Source organism: Salmo salar, chromosome ssa14 (assembly GCF_905237065.1).
Source record: "Salmo salar chromosome ssa14, Ssal_v3.1, whole genome shotgun sequence".
NCBI lineage: Eukaryota > Metazoa > Chordata > Actinopteri > Salmoniformes > Salmonidae > Salmo > Salmo salar.
In genome coordinates this window covers 38,508,935-38,524,257 of record NC_059455.1, presented here as the reverse complement: position 1 = coordinate 38,524,257, position 15,323 = coordinate 38,508,935, and the positions used below count along the sequence as shown (strand labels likewise).

Sequence of the window (15,323 nt, the reverse complement as noted above, 5' to 3'; positions counted from 1 at the left end):
TGCTATTCTTTAGGAATGTAGAGAAGTAAAAGTTGTCAAAATAAAAAATAAAGTACAGATACCCCCCCAAAAATACTTAACAGTGCTACTTAAGTACTTTACACCACTGGAAATTATAGGTATTTTCGCAAGCCAATGCTAACTAGCGTTAGCGCAATGGCTGGAAGTGGAAGTCTGTCGGTATCTGCTAGCGTGCAATAAGATTGAGGTGTTGGACAAGAGTAAATGTCAAGTTTACTAGTGCTGTTTTATCGCGGTAAAAAATCCTAAATGCTCATTCTGATAAACATTGTTACACCACGTGCCATCCACAGACTGTCAAATTCCTATAATATCTAATACATTATTTTAAAAGGAGACATCAGAATTCCGGAAATCTCCCTGATAAACAGCCTGGAACCATTGAACCAAAGAAACGATGATTTAGCTTTGCGTGGGACCGTGCAGGAACTGACCAATGGCAGGTATCAATGGACCGACCAATGGCAGGCACCAATAGGCGTTTCCTGAAATCAATGAGTTTCTTGATAATCAAAGACTGATAAATACATGCACTAATGGGCGTGTCCGGATTTTTTTTTAAACGCCCCGAATTGCAGTCTGCAATTACACCATGTTGGAGAGGACAGCTGAACAGAAAGAAGATCCACAACAAACATTTCGAGACTCATTTTTCTATCCTATGCAGATTCCCTAATCGACAAATATCCAGCAATCATAACCTGCAACAAGCATGGAGAGAAAAAGGTGGGTTTTAAACGAATTGCTCAAAATAGTATTGAGAAGGACAAGTAGTAAGCAAAAAGACGGTAGACGTTATCGAAGTCTGCAGGAAAAGCTTTATAGTTATCATTAGGGAAAGTATGTATGTATGTATGTATGTATTACAGTGTTATGTTATTAAGTGTATTATGTGTTACAGTATGTATGTATTATGTGTTACAGTATGTATGTATGGCTGGCTGGCATTATTGTTATTCGATGGAGTAGCCTGGTAGCTAGCTGGCCACTAAAGTAAGAAATCGTCCTCTTACTAGCTAAAACTAACAAAAAAGTTAAAAGACCACCGTCTCTAGATTGCATTAAAAAATGCATCGATTTGCTAACGTTCGCTTACTAGCCATCGTTTGTTATTAACAAACTATCAGCCCTCCCGTAGCAGGTGATCACACATGTAATTGTTTCTGCTAACGTCAATTAGCAAGTAGCTGTCGGTCACGAGTCTTTTGGGTGCGTTTAACATTCGAGACGGACAAACAAATCACAGTGTGTCGTAACTACTCTATTATTAGTAGATTAGTTAGTCACATTTACCCATGATACATCGCGCTGTTGACGCTCGTGAAAACGGTCAATGTTTACATCTGTGTTCATTGATTCACATGATGTGGAGTTTCTAGCTAATACAGTATTGTGAGTGTATACCCTGTTGTTGGTTAGCTAGGGAAGCTAGCTAACTTCGTCGTTTACTGATGTTTTTTTGCAGGCTGAGGCTCTAACTAACATTTACTTGATTGTAGTCATTAAGTGACTTCGTGCATTCATTATAAGATAGCTAGGTGGGACAACCACATCAGTCATAGTAAGTACATTTCTCCTCAAAGTAGCTTTCAGCGAAGTAAGAGTTAGTAAGGGAGGGGAAAAGTCAAGTGTGTTTTCACGAAAGCCCCTTTTTTCTCCAATACAAGGCTCTTTTTAAAAAATCGAACTATGTAACTCATATGTTTTTAATATGCATTAATGATAGTTTCCTGAACTGCAATAACAATTATTCAAGTTTCTGAACAGTCTTTCTGATTTTTTTCTCATGGTTAACTACAAGTAAGTTTTAAAAGAAGTTTTTTAAAAGTTTGGTGAGGGTGCTTTTTACATTCATGAGTTCGGTTTGACTGACAGCTCTTTGAAACGCCTATGTCAAGCAACTTGTATGCAGTGTTGCAGTAAAACCATCTCAAGCTAATTTGGTGATACAGAAATCAACTCAAACAACAATGAAGTTTCATCTAATGTTTATTTTTTTTACCTTTATTTAACAAGGCAAGTCAGTTAAGAACAAATTCTTATTTACAATGACGGCCTAGGAACAGTGGTTTAACTGCCTTGTTCAGGGGCATAACAACAGATGTTTACCTTGTCTCTCGGGGATTCGACGCTGTAACCACTAGGTTACCTGCCGCTTCAAGATATCTTCAAGATATCAAGATTTTTTTGAATACAGCTCCAGTTTGGAATGTCTCTTGTGATGCGGTTCACAGCACATGGGACCGGGAGACCTATGAGGAGGCTCACAATTGGCCCAGCATTGTCCAGGTTAGGGGAGTTTATCGCCTCAATTGGCTGGCCGGGATGTCCTTGTCCCATGGCGCTCTTGCGACTCCTGTGGTGGGCCGGGCGCATGCACGCTGACACGGTCGCCAGTTGTATCCTCCGACATTGGTGCGGCTGTGTGTCAAGAGGACGCATTACACTCGACCTTCGCCTCTCCCGAGGTCGTACGGGAGTTGCACCGATGGGACAAGTCTATCTACCAATTGGGGAGAAAGTATTTTTTTTTAATATAAATAAAGCAACAATTTTTCATACTTAAAATATCAAATTTCATGAAAAAACATGATTTTGACAGTTCATGACGTTTAATCAAAATAAACCCGGTATTGTTTTGTCCTCAGTGCCCTAATTAAAGTTGTAACTGCAGGTTGCTGATAAGCTGCCCTCGGGTTATCGCCTCATTTCAATGCTAATGTTTTTTTTTTGCTGTCCTGTCTTACTGCCTCATTTAGTGACCCTGGAAAGAGATTCCTGAGCAAGTCCCAGCTAGCTTGTTACCTGGGCAACACCATGGAGGTGCACGCCATTGAACCCCGTGCAGGAAGGATGCTCATGAATAAGCTTCAAAGGAACCGGCACAAGCATTGCTATGACAACAACAACCATCAGATCAAGGTGAGAGAGGGCTTTGTAGACCAGGATCATGTGTAATCTGTTTGACCTTTAAACAATGATCCCTGACCTGTTTCTGTGTTGAAGGTTAAGCCGGACCCGAACACGACCTTACCAGTCAGACAGACAGCATCTATCTTTAAACAGCCCGTCACCAAGGTGACCAATCACCCTAGCAACAAAGTGAAGACAGACCCCCACAAGGCTGTCGACCAACCAAGACAGGTGAGTCCAGCGATACTCGGCTCTTATTAGTTGTGATATAATGATACTGTTATTGCTGCCATATGGTACGGAGATGAAGTCATCTACTCTGGCCTAGCCCTCAAAAGCTTATTATTGGGATGAGTCACTCAATTTAACAAGCTTAATCAAAGCTTGTTAAATCATTCCTGTAATGTGGCTAAACATTTTGACATGTTCTGAGTGGCAGCGATTAAATGTATGAATTTCCATGAATTATGAATCACATTAAGTGTTGCATGCAGAGTCCAATGTCTAGTTGTTGTTTACACACTGTTGGTCCTCAGCTGTTTTGGGAGAGGAAGCTGAGTGGTCTGAGTGCAATTGACATTGCAGAAGAGCTGGTGAAGACCATGGACCTTCCCAGGGGCCTACAGGGTAGGTACACTGACCTTCCCAGGGGCCTACATGTTGAGTGTACACAGCAGCGAATACTTGAGTTTCAATATATACACATAAACACACAATTGTTGGGTTTTATCTGACCCTGTGTATGTCCCCGTCCCCAGGTGTTGGGCCTGTGTGTTCAGACAAGACCTTGCTCTCTGCAATCGCCAGCGCCCTGCACACCAGCCCCACCCCTGTCACTGGTCAGCTGACTGCAGCCGTGGAGAAGAACCCTGGGGTTTGGCTCAACATCGCCCAGCCGCTCTGCAAGGCCTTCATGGTTACCGATGACGACGTCCGGTAGAGTACACATATAAACCCTGTGGTAGGGCACAACAACACCCAGCTAATGTGGGGCCTTGTAGTTGACCCTGCCAAGAGGACTGTCATCAATCATTGCTCCCTAACCCCTCTCCCACTATGTGGTGTATGTAGGAAGCAGGAGGACCTGGTCCACAGTGTGAGAAGGAGGCTGGAGGAAGCTCTGATGGCGGACATGTTGGTTCACATAGAGGACTCCACCAATGAGGCAGACGCTCTGAAGAAGGAGCAAACCGAGCAGGAGGGCGTATAGCCAAGGTACAGCAGAGCAGTATAATATAGAAATGAAGTGGATAGATCGAGGTTACTTTGTCTTTTATAATGTTGTGTTCTGTGGGTTTGTTCATAATACTTTACATAGGGAGAGAACGGGTAAAGTCCAGAATTAAAACATTAACATAATTCTTTGACAATACCAGTAGTAACATGCTATAGACAAACGTATTGATTTACTTGTGATCGTTTCTCTCCTACGGGGTTGGTAAATACTACAGAGGGCTGCTTGGAACACCGTTTTCTACCCATACATGTACAGGATATTCACCAGGATCTGACTAGCATCAGTCAACATGAAGGATCCTCTCTCACTGGCACCTCCACATACGTCTTTCTGTCTGGAAGTCGGCCAACTACAATTGAATCCATATGTATTTTCGACCAATTTAAATTGATTTTAGAAGGGGAAAAAATTAAGACCATAGACAAGGCTTTGAAGTTCAGAGTTTCAATTCACTTATTTTTACCCTCAATAATTGTCTGGAATGTGGACCAGTATGTATGGCGCTTTAGACAACTTAGTCTTACCTTTTGTAAATACTCTTAGCAAGTTAAAGGTCGAAACAGAGTTAACGTTTCTGTGTGCGTGCGAGGGGGGGGGGTTGAGAGGGAAGAACAGTGTGTTTGTGGGGCACCACTCAGTCCATTCCATTTGAAAGGATCCATCTAGCTCTGTCTTGTGTTGCCCTGGTTCCACTGTCATTTGTGGAGAATTAGAGGGGCGCAGATTGGGCAAGGGACCACATACTGTAAGATAAGTTGAAGGCTCAAAATGGACTTAGCAAAACACTACCTTTTGCATCAGGAATCAGTCATAGATAAACGTGCATCATATGACCTGATATATCCTATAGGTCTTGTTATCCCTATCTTATTTGGTTTGGTGTTCTTCAAGCAATGTAGTCTGGATAGTCGTGAAGAGCGGTGCTCTGCACAGAGGTTGCATGGCTCATATGTTCCTATAAGTTCAAAATGGTGCTAATTTCATCTGTTCTCATCTTTGTAGATGTATTTTTGTTTCATGTTACATTGAACTGTCAATAGCTGTGACGGCTGACGTAGACTGCACCATTACTCTGAGATGGTTGCCTATTTGGGATTTAATTTTTTCGGTTTTAAATGCTATTAAATGTTTACCTTAACCTGTTCTTGATTTGAGGTATGAATAGGAAGATCATTCACTGTCATATGAAGATGTCTGAAAAAGTAGCCCCCCCCCCCATCAAATGCAATTTTTCAAATTATGCTTTGTAGTAAAAAAAAAACATTTTGTTTTTCCTCAGAGGGATTTGTTACCATTGCCTGTTTTAGAAGTTGCAGGTAAAGCATCAAGCAATTAATTTTTTTCTATAAGAAAAATAAATGCAGTCTTTTGTCATCTGTGTTCTTTTAGATGCTTGCTATGTGAGATCAGCAGTCGGAGAAGACTCACCAGACTTGTCTGGTTTTGTAGGCTACGTAGTGATTCTGTAGGTAGGTCAATGTGTGCATCAGAAGTTGAAGCTTGAGTTTGCATAGCAATCAATAATGGATAATTAATGTATTATTCTAGAGACTACATGGAATCTGGCATCTATTATTCAGTTATTGTCCCATTTGGTCAACCTCAAGGGGTTGACAGGCACCCACACAATAGCGGGGACATTGCTTTCGCTCTAGACCTTCAGACACAGTTGATCTTGAACTGCTACCCTTGACAAAAATGTTGAGGTTGATAGGTTATTTTGTCCCCATCTTCCCAATAACCCACTCTACCTAACCTGTAAATTGTGACACCACCTTTGCATCAATAACTGTCAATTTCCCACGACGTTTTCAAAAACTGACACGGAACCATCAGACGAATTATAATTTCCTTTATCAATTTCCAATGTGGAAAAGTATCCACCAGCACAGTCACTGAGGTATAAAATAACAATATCGATCGCGACGTGCGTGCCTTGGCCTTTGAACCCATTGTTGTGTCGCGGATGACGTCAGTTCTGTGCGAGACAGGCAGAGCGGCGTGCGCCTGGCGAGACAAAGGCGGCGGACCAGGGAACAGCTAAGAGAAAGAGGTTAGCTAGATCCAGATACAGTTTTCGGGAGGTATGTGCATTGAAATGTAGTAGACTACGAACCGATACGAAAAATGATGGGCCGCTAAACGACATCCGGCTGGAATAGGTTCTCATCAATAGCCTGTCCCTTCTCATTCGTTTTTAAACATTTTCTCCAACGCCCCCCAATTTAGCGAGCTAGCTAGCATTAGCGCACTGGTCGCCACTCACCATTCCTTCAAGAATCATAAGAGAGGAACTCAATAAAATCGGGAGTTGGCCAAAGGGTAAAGTACATTTCAAGATATTTTACCCCCCCCCCCAAAAAATAATAAAATTAAATAAAATATTTGGCTTAGACAAATGATTTAGCTGAAGTATTTCTGCTTTGCTTTCCAACTAACGTTCGCTAGCTGTGGTACTCCCAAACAAAGGGGACGACAACGTGACTGACTCAACTGTGGAACTAGCTAGTTTGCTAACTAGCGTACTATAGCTAGCTAACAACAGATTAGCGCTTTCCCAAATTTGATGCTCCCTTTTCGGTATGTTACCGATTGAATAGACAAAATAGAATGATCAAGTCTTGTTCAGTGTTATGGAATATTTAATATTGGCTTATTAAAATATGTATGATGCACATTTCAACAAGATAACCAATCAGTCACAGGCTATTTTTGCCAGACAGTGAGACAGAATGCAACAACACACAGACAAAGCAGTATAGGAGGCTTGAAGGGGACGGCGTCCAAGAAGAACACACTAACCTATTTAATTATGGAACTAACTAGCTATATGACAGCAAATGCTTTTACAACTTTTAGTACATTTCATTCGTGTGTTTTTTAAAACTTATCATGACTCAAAACGTTTTGTGCTGAAACTCCCTTTGTTTGCCTCTCCCAGAAAAGAGCGCTTTTACAGTCACAGGCGACCCAAGATCGGATGTTCTTCCTCGGACTATGCCTAGCCCCTTATTCCACCCCGAGATTATGGACCACGACATGGTAGTGAGCAGCCAGCACAACGGGGTCAGCCTGCCCCGAGAGACGGATCAGGAGTCCCGGGACGAGGGCCATCAGGAGGCTCTCCGCTTCGCCCTGGACCAGCTGTCACTTATGGCCCTGGAGAAGGTGGACTGTGGTGGTGGAGGGCACGTTGACCCACTCGACGAGAACCAGGGACCGGTCTCCGAGAATTGCAACGGCGGTTATGTCAACCTGCAGTTGCTGGAGCACCCAGGAGGCTCCCGGGAATCCCCGACGTCCTGCTCCCCGTCTCCAGAGTACTATGGATCGGGCGGGTACCACATGGCTGGCCCGCACTCTCACTCCATGCTCGGGGAACAAAACTCAATTATCTGCAATCGCAAGAGGAGTGTCAACATGACCGAATGTGTACCTGTGCCCAGCTCCGAGCACGTTGCTGAAATAGTGGGAAGACAAGGTAAGAATTCGGTATTTTCCCCCACTTTTGTTTACCTATATGGTTTGGCCGTCGCTAGCTAGTTCATAAGATATTAAAGCTAACGTTTTTAGATGTTAGGGTCTAGTTTTTACAAACGACCCCTTATAACCACGAATGCATAGGACCATGCACCAGACAGCCTTCCTTTGTTTGGGTGGTGAAATGTATCAGCGTCTGGTGGTGTTATGAGTTATTGATGTGTACAGTGGATGTTGTTTATTCGCATAATACATGTAGACATGGAATGATTTTACTGGCCTTATTTGCATGTCCTTACAGTAGTGTTAAACCAACTACAGATGTTATTGGTTGTGTATGGTGCATGGGGAGGGGGGAGGGGTGGGAGAGGGTCAGACAAAGCGGCAGATTGTCGGGAGTCTGGACATGTCTAGCGGCTGCACCAAACAAAAGAAGCCTATCGAGTGATATGTACGACAGAAGTAACCAATTTTAAACAATATGTCTGGTGTTTATATTGACGTCCACGTTCAAATTAGATTTGTAGTAATTGTGTGTAATTCATGCTCAGCCCTAAAGCGAGGCAGTTGGGATGGCCGCCGCGCAGAACACGGGACTGGGCGGTGTTTTCGCCCCGCATCCAGCCCAGTCGACCGCTCTCCGCCGTTTTTCAAAATACACACATATGTTCTCTCCTCACACATTTAGCACAATATTGACTAGTTAACATACACACAGTGGCTATGCTTGCCGCGCCGTTGTGGCTACGTTATGGCATTGTTCTCTTTGTTTGAAAATGCCATGCTTTCTGCCTCCCCGAATGACATCACACACGTCCCATCCTATTGGTGGGTGAGAGCGACCTGTCCATATTTAAAGAGACAGTGCAGCGGTTCTTGGGTTAGCATTATAAATGCTACGAGGCTAATAAGCTATAGGCCTACATAATGGAAATATATTTTTGCCAGGCTGTTTGTCAACCAGTGAATGCAGTGCAGACAGATTATTATTTTAACCAGTTTAGTAAACATTTGTCCACAACAAAGTCCTATTCTCTGAATCAATCAAGTTAAAGTCACAGTAGCTATATATTATTGATATTATGTATTATTCATTTTCAGTTTAGGAAACAACCATTACTTTACACCAATATTCCACTATTGAAAATGATTAATTCTCAACTCCGCCAAACACAATTGGCCAACATTATTTCCCCTCTTTCTCGCCTTTCCATCTCTCTCGGCCCCAGGCTGTAAGATCAAGGCACTGCGTGCAAAGACCAACACCTACATAAAGACCCCGGTGAGGGGCGAGGAGCCCGTGTTCATCGTGACAGGGCGCAGGGAAGATGTGGAGATGGCCAAGCGGGAGATCGTCTCGGCGGCCGAGCACTTCTCCATGATCCGGGCGTCCCGCTGCAAGGCTGGGGCCACAGGCACAGGAGCACCCGGGACGGGGGGAGCAATCCCAGGACCCCCACACCTGCCTGGACAGACCACCATACAGGTATGACAACCACAGTGGGAGATACAGTAGCCTAATGTTTTGTTTGCTTGTTGTTTATTTAACCAGGTGAGTTCCATTGAGATGGTTATCTTTATTTCACGACAAGGGAGCCTTTGCCAGTAGCCAGCATCACAAGTACCTGTGGAGATACACAAATATGGGTTGAATAGAGGTCATGATAATATCTAACTTCTACTTTCATACACTTAATTCGCAACCATTCAGTTCCATTTAAATGGCAGTTCTTGATATTGTTTTACGGCTCTGCCAGTACACTGTGATTCATCATCTGTTTTTATGACTAGAACTTCCTCCTCCATAGTTTTACCTGGTCAGGTCACGTGGTCTGGAAAACTTACTCTTATTTCCTCCCGTGGTGCAGGTTCGGGTGCCGTACCGCGTGGTGGGGTTAGTGGTTGGTCCCAAGGGGGCGACCATCAAGCGCATCCAGCAGCAGACCCACACCTACATCGTGACGCCCAGCCGGGAGAAGGACCCTGTGTTCGAGGTGACGGGCATGCCAGAGAATGTGGACCGAGCCCGGGAGGAGATCGAGACGCACATCACCTTGCGGACCGGGGCCTTCGTGGACCTCCAGGGAGACAACGACTTTCACACCAACGGAACCGACGTTAGCTTAGAGGGCCTGGGCTCGCTGGGTGCTGCTCTCTGGTCTCGGGCAAACAACCACCATGCTGCCCCTCCACCCCCGCCTCCCCCTCCACCACCGCCACTCCCCCTGGCCATGCACCACTCATCTGGGAGGAAGCTGTCCTCCTTGGCCTCCTACCACCAACACAAGGGAGGGATGGGCTCTGAGAGCTACAGCGCCCCCAGGAGGGCCACAGAGGGAGGCAGCCCCACCAGCCCCTTCAGCACAGGCTCCAGCAGCGCTGGAGGAGGAGGCGGGTTCACCCCTGGCCTCCCCTCTGAGGAGCTGGGCTTTGAGTTCAGCGCCGCCAACATCTGGGCCCCCTTCGTCAATGGAGGAGGAGGGAAGGTCCCAGGCTCCTCCCAGCAGCAACCTCTCCGCCGAAACAGCAGCGGCCTGAGTGGAGGCGCCATCACACCCCGCCTGTCCCCCACCCTGCCCCCCGACACCGTGGTGGGACCCCTGGATCATCCGATGGCCCGCCGGGCCCAGAGCGACCCTCTCAGCGCCCTCTCATGGCTGCAGTCGGGCGGTACTGGTGCAGGGACCATCTCTGGAGCATCTAGCTCCGGAGGCTCATCCACCGGTTACTCCTCCTGCTCAACCTCCTCCCTGCCCGGAGGCTCTCCCACAGACTCAGAGGGCGGGGGCAGTGGAGTGGGCCTGGCCTCTGGCATGCTGGGCCGGCTGAAGGCTGCGGCAGGCTCTGGGGCTGGAGGTCTGATTGGTGTAGGGCCAGGGGGCGGGAGCAGGGACTGTTTTGTGTGCTTTGAGAGCGAGGTGACAGCGGCCCTGGTGCCCTGCGGCCACAACCTCTTCTGTATGGACTGCGCCGGACAGATCTGCCAGTCCGCTGAGCCCGAATGCCCTGTCTGCCACATCCCTGCCACACAGTGCATCCGCATCTTCTCCTAATGAACCCCCCACCCAAAGACCAGGGAGGGGAGGTGTCATCTTAAAAAACATCCCTTTCTTTCCTCTCTGACTATCCAAGAGAACTGCAGTGGGGCATCAACTGTGGAGGAACAGACACCAACAACTTTTGCTAATAGGATGGGCTATAATGATTACAATATTAGAAATGACACTATACGGATGTTGATTTAATTATAATAACTATGACAAGAATAATGTTAGTAATAATAATAATGAATATTATTTCCAGACTTGCTGATTTTGGTTGATTCTGCAGACTGCAGAAGCAATTGGGCTGGGATCAAGAGATTTCACAGTGGACTTGTGTCTTATCTTTCTTCAGGCCTTCATTCTGACCTGGACAAGCCTTCAGGACTGACCTAGCTCAGCCTCTAGGTTGCCTGTCTGTATAGTTTTCATTCCGTCGCGTTTTCAGATATCTCTGCCTGCTTCTTTCACAATCCTTTTCCTTTGCCACTTTTGTAATTAATAACAGATATTTTTCGACGGAGCTGCCTAGACCTGCACCTTTCTGGTTTCTTTCCCATGTTCTTTGACAGGATACGAAACACTGATTTTCTGGTCTTCTCTGTTCTCTCTAACTCTCTCTTTCTCTCATGCTGTAGTATAGTGAGGTAAAGGAAAGGCTTTGGGATTGTGGTATGAGCCTGGAACTGACTTTGAAACAGTCACAGAAACAGACATCTATGAGACCAGGCTGAGGGACCTCATAGATGTCATGAATGAAGACTGAAACACTTAAGATATTTATACTTTTCAGAAACTGCTATTCAATGTCTTGGTTTTAACGACCAGTATAGGAATAATATAATAGTTGAAAGTTATTTAAGAAATATCAGAAGTAATGCCGTAGGTCAGTTACTCAGTCCCCGTTGGTCTGTCTTTCTCTCAAACCCTCTCTTCCTATCTCCCCTCCCCTCTCTCCTTCAATAGTTCCAGAGTTGGGCTTTGTTTCTGGTTCGATTGAATGAAGCAGAGCCTTGTATTAAACCCTGCTGTTGTATTCCATGTCGAAGGCTCAGCTGACAACAGAATGTGTAATTGAAACAAACATGTCTTGTTTTTGGCTCCATTCCTCTTTCTTCCCCTTGTGGAGCTCAGTGTAGACACCTAGCCATCCACATGACAAACTAAACCCAGTCCACCCAGATCTTCTATCTGATACAGTTTGCTTTGGACAGCTAAATATTTTTTAGATTAGGTTTTGGCTTTTTCACTGTAAACTGTGGCCCGGTTTGCCCCTGACTTCTTTCTGTCTCTGTCTCTCTCTGTGTCTCTCTGTCTTTCTCTCTGTCTTTCTCTGTCTCTCTCTGTCTTTCTCTCTGTCTCTCTCTGTCTTTCTCTCTGTCTTTCTCTCTGTCTCTCTCTGTCTTTCTCTCTGTCTCTCTCTGTCTTTCTCTCTGTTTCTCTCTGTCTCTCTCTGTCTTTCTCTCTGTCTCTCTCTGTCTTTCTCTCTGTCTCTCTCTGTCTTTCTCTCTGTCTCTCTCTGTCTTTCTCTCTGTCTCTCTCTGTCTTTCTCTCTGTCTCTCTCTGTCTTTCTCTGTGTCTCTGTCTTTCTCTGTGTCTCTGTCTTTCTCTGTGTCTCTCTCTTTCTCTGTCTCTGTCTTTCTCTGTCTTTCTCTGTGTCTCTCTGTCTTTCTCTGTGTCTCTCTGTCTTTGTGTGTTGAAGTCCAACAGGAGAATATTGGTCTTGGTGATGTCACACACACAGGAATGTCTCTGCCAATAGGGATCTTGGTTAAGAGGAGGCGGCCCCTGTCCCCAGTATTAAGGGGAGTCCGAATGAGCCGTCTCTCTGTGCACTGCAAACCTTGAGCGACACATTGTAATGTTTTTAGCCCCCACCTCAAATCCCCCAGCAAGCTCTTTTTCTCCTAGTCTAACCCCGGATCACCCTGCCCAAGCGGCAGTGGCATCCTGGGAGATATGTTTTCTGTGTATTTTCTTTCTAGTAAGTTCACATCAACTGCCTCTCTCTCCTATGGTGTTTTTAACTATGATGTGGACAGGTTGGTTTTGTGACGGTACGGTTCACAGTTGTAGTATGTAGCCTTTTGAACGTACGTACGGATGTATTCATAGAATGAGACAAGCCATGATAAACAAGATTAAAAACAGGGCTTCCTATGAGCACACACTCCATGTTCAGGTGTTTAACATTCTCATTGGTGACAACAGGGAGAGTAATCAACGTATCCAATATGGCAGCTAGTAGCTATTTCATCCAGGGCTTCCAGACACTATGTGTTCAAACCCAAACAGCTGCACAATGTGTTGCTGGTTCTTTTCTCTCCGGTCTACGTCTATAGAACACTGGTCAACCCTGTTAGTAACGGTCTGTCTCAGTGGTCAACCCTGTTAGTAACGGTCTGTCTCAGTGGTCAACCCTGTTAGCACCGGTCTGTCTCAGTGGTCAACCCTGTTAGCACCGGTCTGTCTCAGTGGTCAACCCTGTTAGCACCGGTCTGTCTCAGTGGTCAACCCTGTTAGCACCGGTCTGTCTCAGTGGTCAACCCTGTTAGCACCGGGTCTGTCTCAGTGGTCAACCCTGTTAGCACCGGTCTGTCTCAGTGGTCAACCCTGTTAGCACCGGTCTGTCTCAGTGGTCAACCCTGTTAGCACCGGTCTGTCTCAGTGGTCAACCCTGTTAGCACCGGTCTGTCTCAGTGGTCAACCCTGTTAGCACCAGTTCTTCTAATTCACCTCCATCGTCTGAACAAATGAACAGAAGGCCCTGTTCCAATACTTTTCAACTGCAGCCTTCCTTTCTCCCCTCACACCTTGAGGTACTATTCAGTGATCTACCATGTGTGGACAGGTGTTCCCAGCAATAAGGTCACTTCAGATCAGTGACTGCCTTCAGGGAGGGAGAAGGAAAATATGCATTTCAAGAGAATGAACACTTCACATGGTATAGGCAGAGCTGAAGCCAAGCTACTTTTAACCAAACCACTTCTGTGTGTTTAAGATGCCTGATTAAATGAGCTAGCCAAGTGAAGAGGACAGCGGCTTGACGTCTTAATCTGTAATCTAATAGTCAACCCTCATTTAGATACACTATCTCCCCCAACCTGAAGGGCCCTCCATGTCCACAGATGTGGAGCTAGTAGTCACTGAGGACTCACATTTCACTGATGACTACTCTGATGATGCGTTGGTGCAAACTTGCTACTGACACAGATACTGTTTGTAGAAAAAAGGAACGGCCATGTAGGGCAGCACAGGGGCACAGCCTCCCCTCTCCAGCTCCTCTTTTAGGAATGAACTGTACAACCCTGACCGCCCCGTGGTCTTTCTCTCTCCCCTCAACGTGAGAGTGATGGATCTGTGTAAACTGGCAACCCGTCCCTGCTGGGCTTGATGTCAAACGTTTAGTTGTCTCTGCTCCTGCAGACAAGTTAGGTGCAAGGGAGGACGTGACCATGTCTTTAAAGGAACAGCTATACTGAGTGTTTGTGTGAATCTCCTTTAGTGTTAAATGGAGGCCAATTTTAAAAGGGCCCCTTTTTTCCAGAACTGCCCATGACTTCTGTCACTTAATGTCCATAGTTGAATTTGCCAGGTGGTTCTGGTGTAGGATCTGGTCTGGTTGTTTCACTAGCAAACTCTTTACCCATAGTCCAGAGTGTTATGGTCATGTACAGTAACAAACAGCTAAAAGGTACAGAATATTCTCATATTCTGCAGATGTATTTTTTTCTGAACTTAACCTCGCCCCTCTCCTTTAGGTTTGAAAACAGGGTTTATAGAGGCTCGTTGAGGAATGACCTCTGACCTTTTTGTGACAGAGGAGGGCCCAGAGAGCGCCACGCCCATCTGGGCAAGCCGCTCCCCCTGAAACTCTGCCTTTCTATTTTGCTTTAATTCTTTTTGTATGCAGAACCAAAATGTTACGTCAGCAAACAAGGTTTCAGGCCTGACTTGTATGTATATACCCTGAATACAATCAATGGGATCTCGTTTTTAAAAAAGTTACCAGACTTAAGTAATGAAGTTAAGTGTAGTTTTTAAAAACATGTATAATTATTTGTAAGTTAACCATATGCATGTCTTCAAGCCATCAGGCATTAGAGGGGGAAAACTTTTTACACATTTTTATTTTTACAATTTATTTGCTTACCTAAATATCCCAGACAATAATGTGACCCTTTTTTTATTACTTCAAAATGATTTTTTATTTACAATATTTTTTCCTTTATTTCCTGTGTACTACATATAGCCAATTTTATAACAAAATGAGAAAATTATTGAATAAATTTTTAAATTGAAATATATTTTATTTGAAAGTTTATGGACCTTTTAACCGTGAGCCAGAACAATTCTATACGCATATCATTTGAGCTGACTTGACGGTTATGAGAAATGTATCAAGAGTTTTATTTTTTATGCTTCTTTAATAAAATCTTGTTTTTGGTTTCTTTTTTTACTGTAAAACAATAACCCTATTGTGTTTGCATTTTCTTTCACCTCTCTAGCTTACTTTATGGTCAGACCACATAATTGAATACCACCTTATGCTTTACCAAATTAACTAAAGTAAATCTTAACTCTTATGTTCTCAACTGCATTGTTGGTTGTTAGTAAGCATTTTCACGGTA

At 44.8% G+C, this 15,323-nt stretch overlaps 2 protein-coding genes across 6 annotated transcripts; both read left to right on the top strand.

Moving 5' to 3' along the window:
- Positions 1-572: 572 nt before the first annotated feature.
- On the top strand, positions 573-5,545 carry mbd3a (methyl-CpG binding domain protein 3a). 3 transcript variants are annotated; one of them, XM_014140971.2, is made up of 7 exons: positions 573-747; positions 2,781-2,943; positions 3,028-3,165; positions 3,471-3,561; positions 3,693-3,870; positions 4,006-4,149; positions 4,386-5,545. In XM_014140971.2, exons 1-6 carry the CDS (start codon positions 734-736, stop codon positions 4,142-4,144), a joined length of 723 nt encoding a protein of 240 aa, XP_013996446.1. In that variant the 5' UTR covers positions 573-733; the 3' UTR covers positions 4,145-4,149; positions 4,386-5,545. The 3 variants fall into 3 exon arrangements, 2 of the variants coding, with proteins under 2 accessions (XP_013996446.1, XP_013996448.1); XR_006758816.1 differs by having other exon boundaries at positions 592-747; positions 3,693-3,895; XM_014140973.2 differs by lacking the exon at positions 573-747 and adding an exon at positions 884-1,582.
- A 16-nt stretch (positions 5,546-5,561) lies between these two features.
- On the top strand, positions 5,562-15,165 carry LOC106569528 (RNA-binding protein MEX3B). 3 transcript variants are annotated; one of them, XM_014140970.2, is made up of 4 exons: positions 5,562-5,640; positions 7,113-7,652; positions 8,881-9,137; positions 9,520-15,165. In XM_014140970.2, exons 2-4 carry the CDS (start codon positions 7,169-7,171, stop codon positions 10,702-10,704), a joined length of 1,926 nt encoding a protein of 641 aa, XP_013996445.1. In that variant the 5' UTR covers positions 5,562-5,640; positions 7,113-7,168; the 3' UTR covers positions 10,705-15,165. The 3 variants fall into 3 exon arrangements, with proteins under 3 accessions (XP_013996445.1, XP_013996444.1, XP_013996443.1); XM_014140969.2 differs by lacking the exon at positions 5,562-5,640 and adding an exon at positions 5,710-6,255; XM_014140968.2 differs by lacking the exon at positions 5,562-5,640 and adding an exon at positions 5,713-6,493.
- Positions 15,166-15,323: the final 158 nt, after the last annotated feature.

Excerpts from the sequence above, each read along its gene's own strand:
- mbd3a (XM_014140971.2), top strand. Across the intron at positions 2,944-3,027 it reads ACAACAACCATCAGATCAAG|GTTAAGCCGGACCCGAACAC; the intron begins GTGAGAGAGGGC and ends TCTGTGTTGAAG. Across the intron at positions 3,562-3,692 it reads CCTTCCCAGGGGCCTACAGG|GTGTTGGGCCTGTGTGTTCA; the intron begins GTAGGTACACTG and ends CCCCGTCCCCAG.
- LOC106569528 (XM_014140970.2), top strand. The coding sequence starts at position 7,169 with ATGCCTAGCCCCTTATTCCACCCCGAGATTATGGACCACGACATGGTA. Across the intron at positions 7,653-8,880 it reads TGAAATAGTGGGAAGACAAG|GCTGTAAGATCAAGGCACTG; the intron begins GTAAGAATTCGG and ends TCTCGGCCCCAG. Across the intron at positions 9,138-9,519 it reads CTGGACAGACCACCATACAG|GTTCGGGTGCCGTACCGCGT; the intron begins GTATGACAACCA and ends CCCGTGGTGCAG.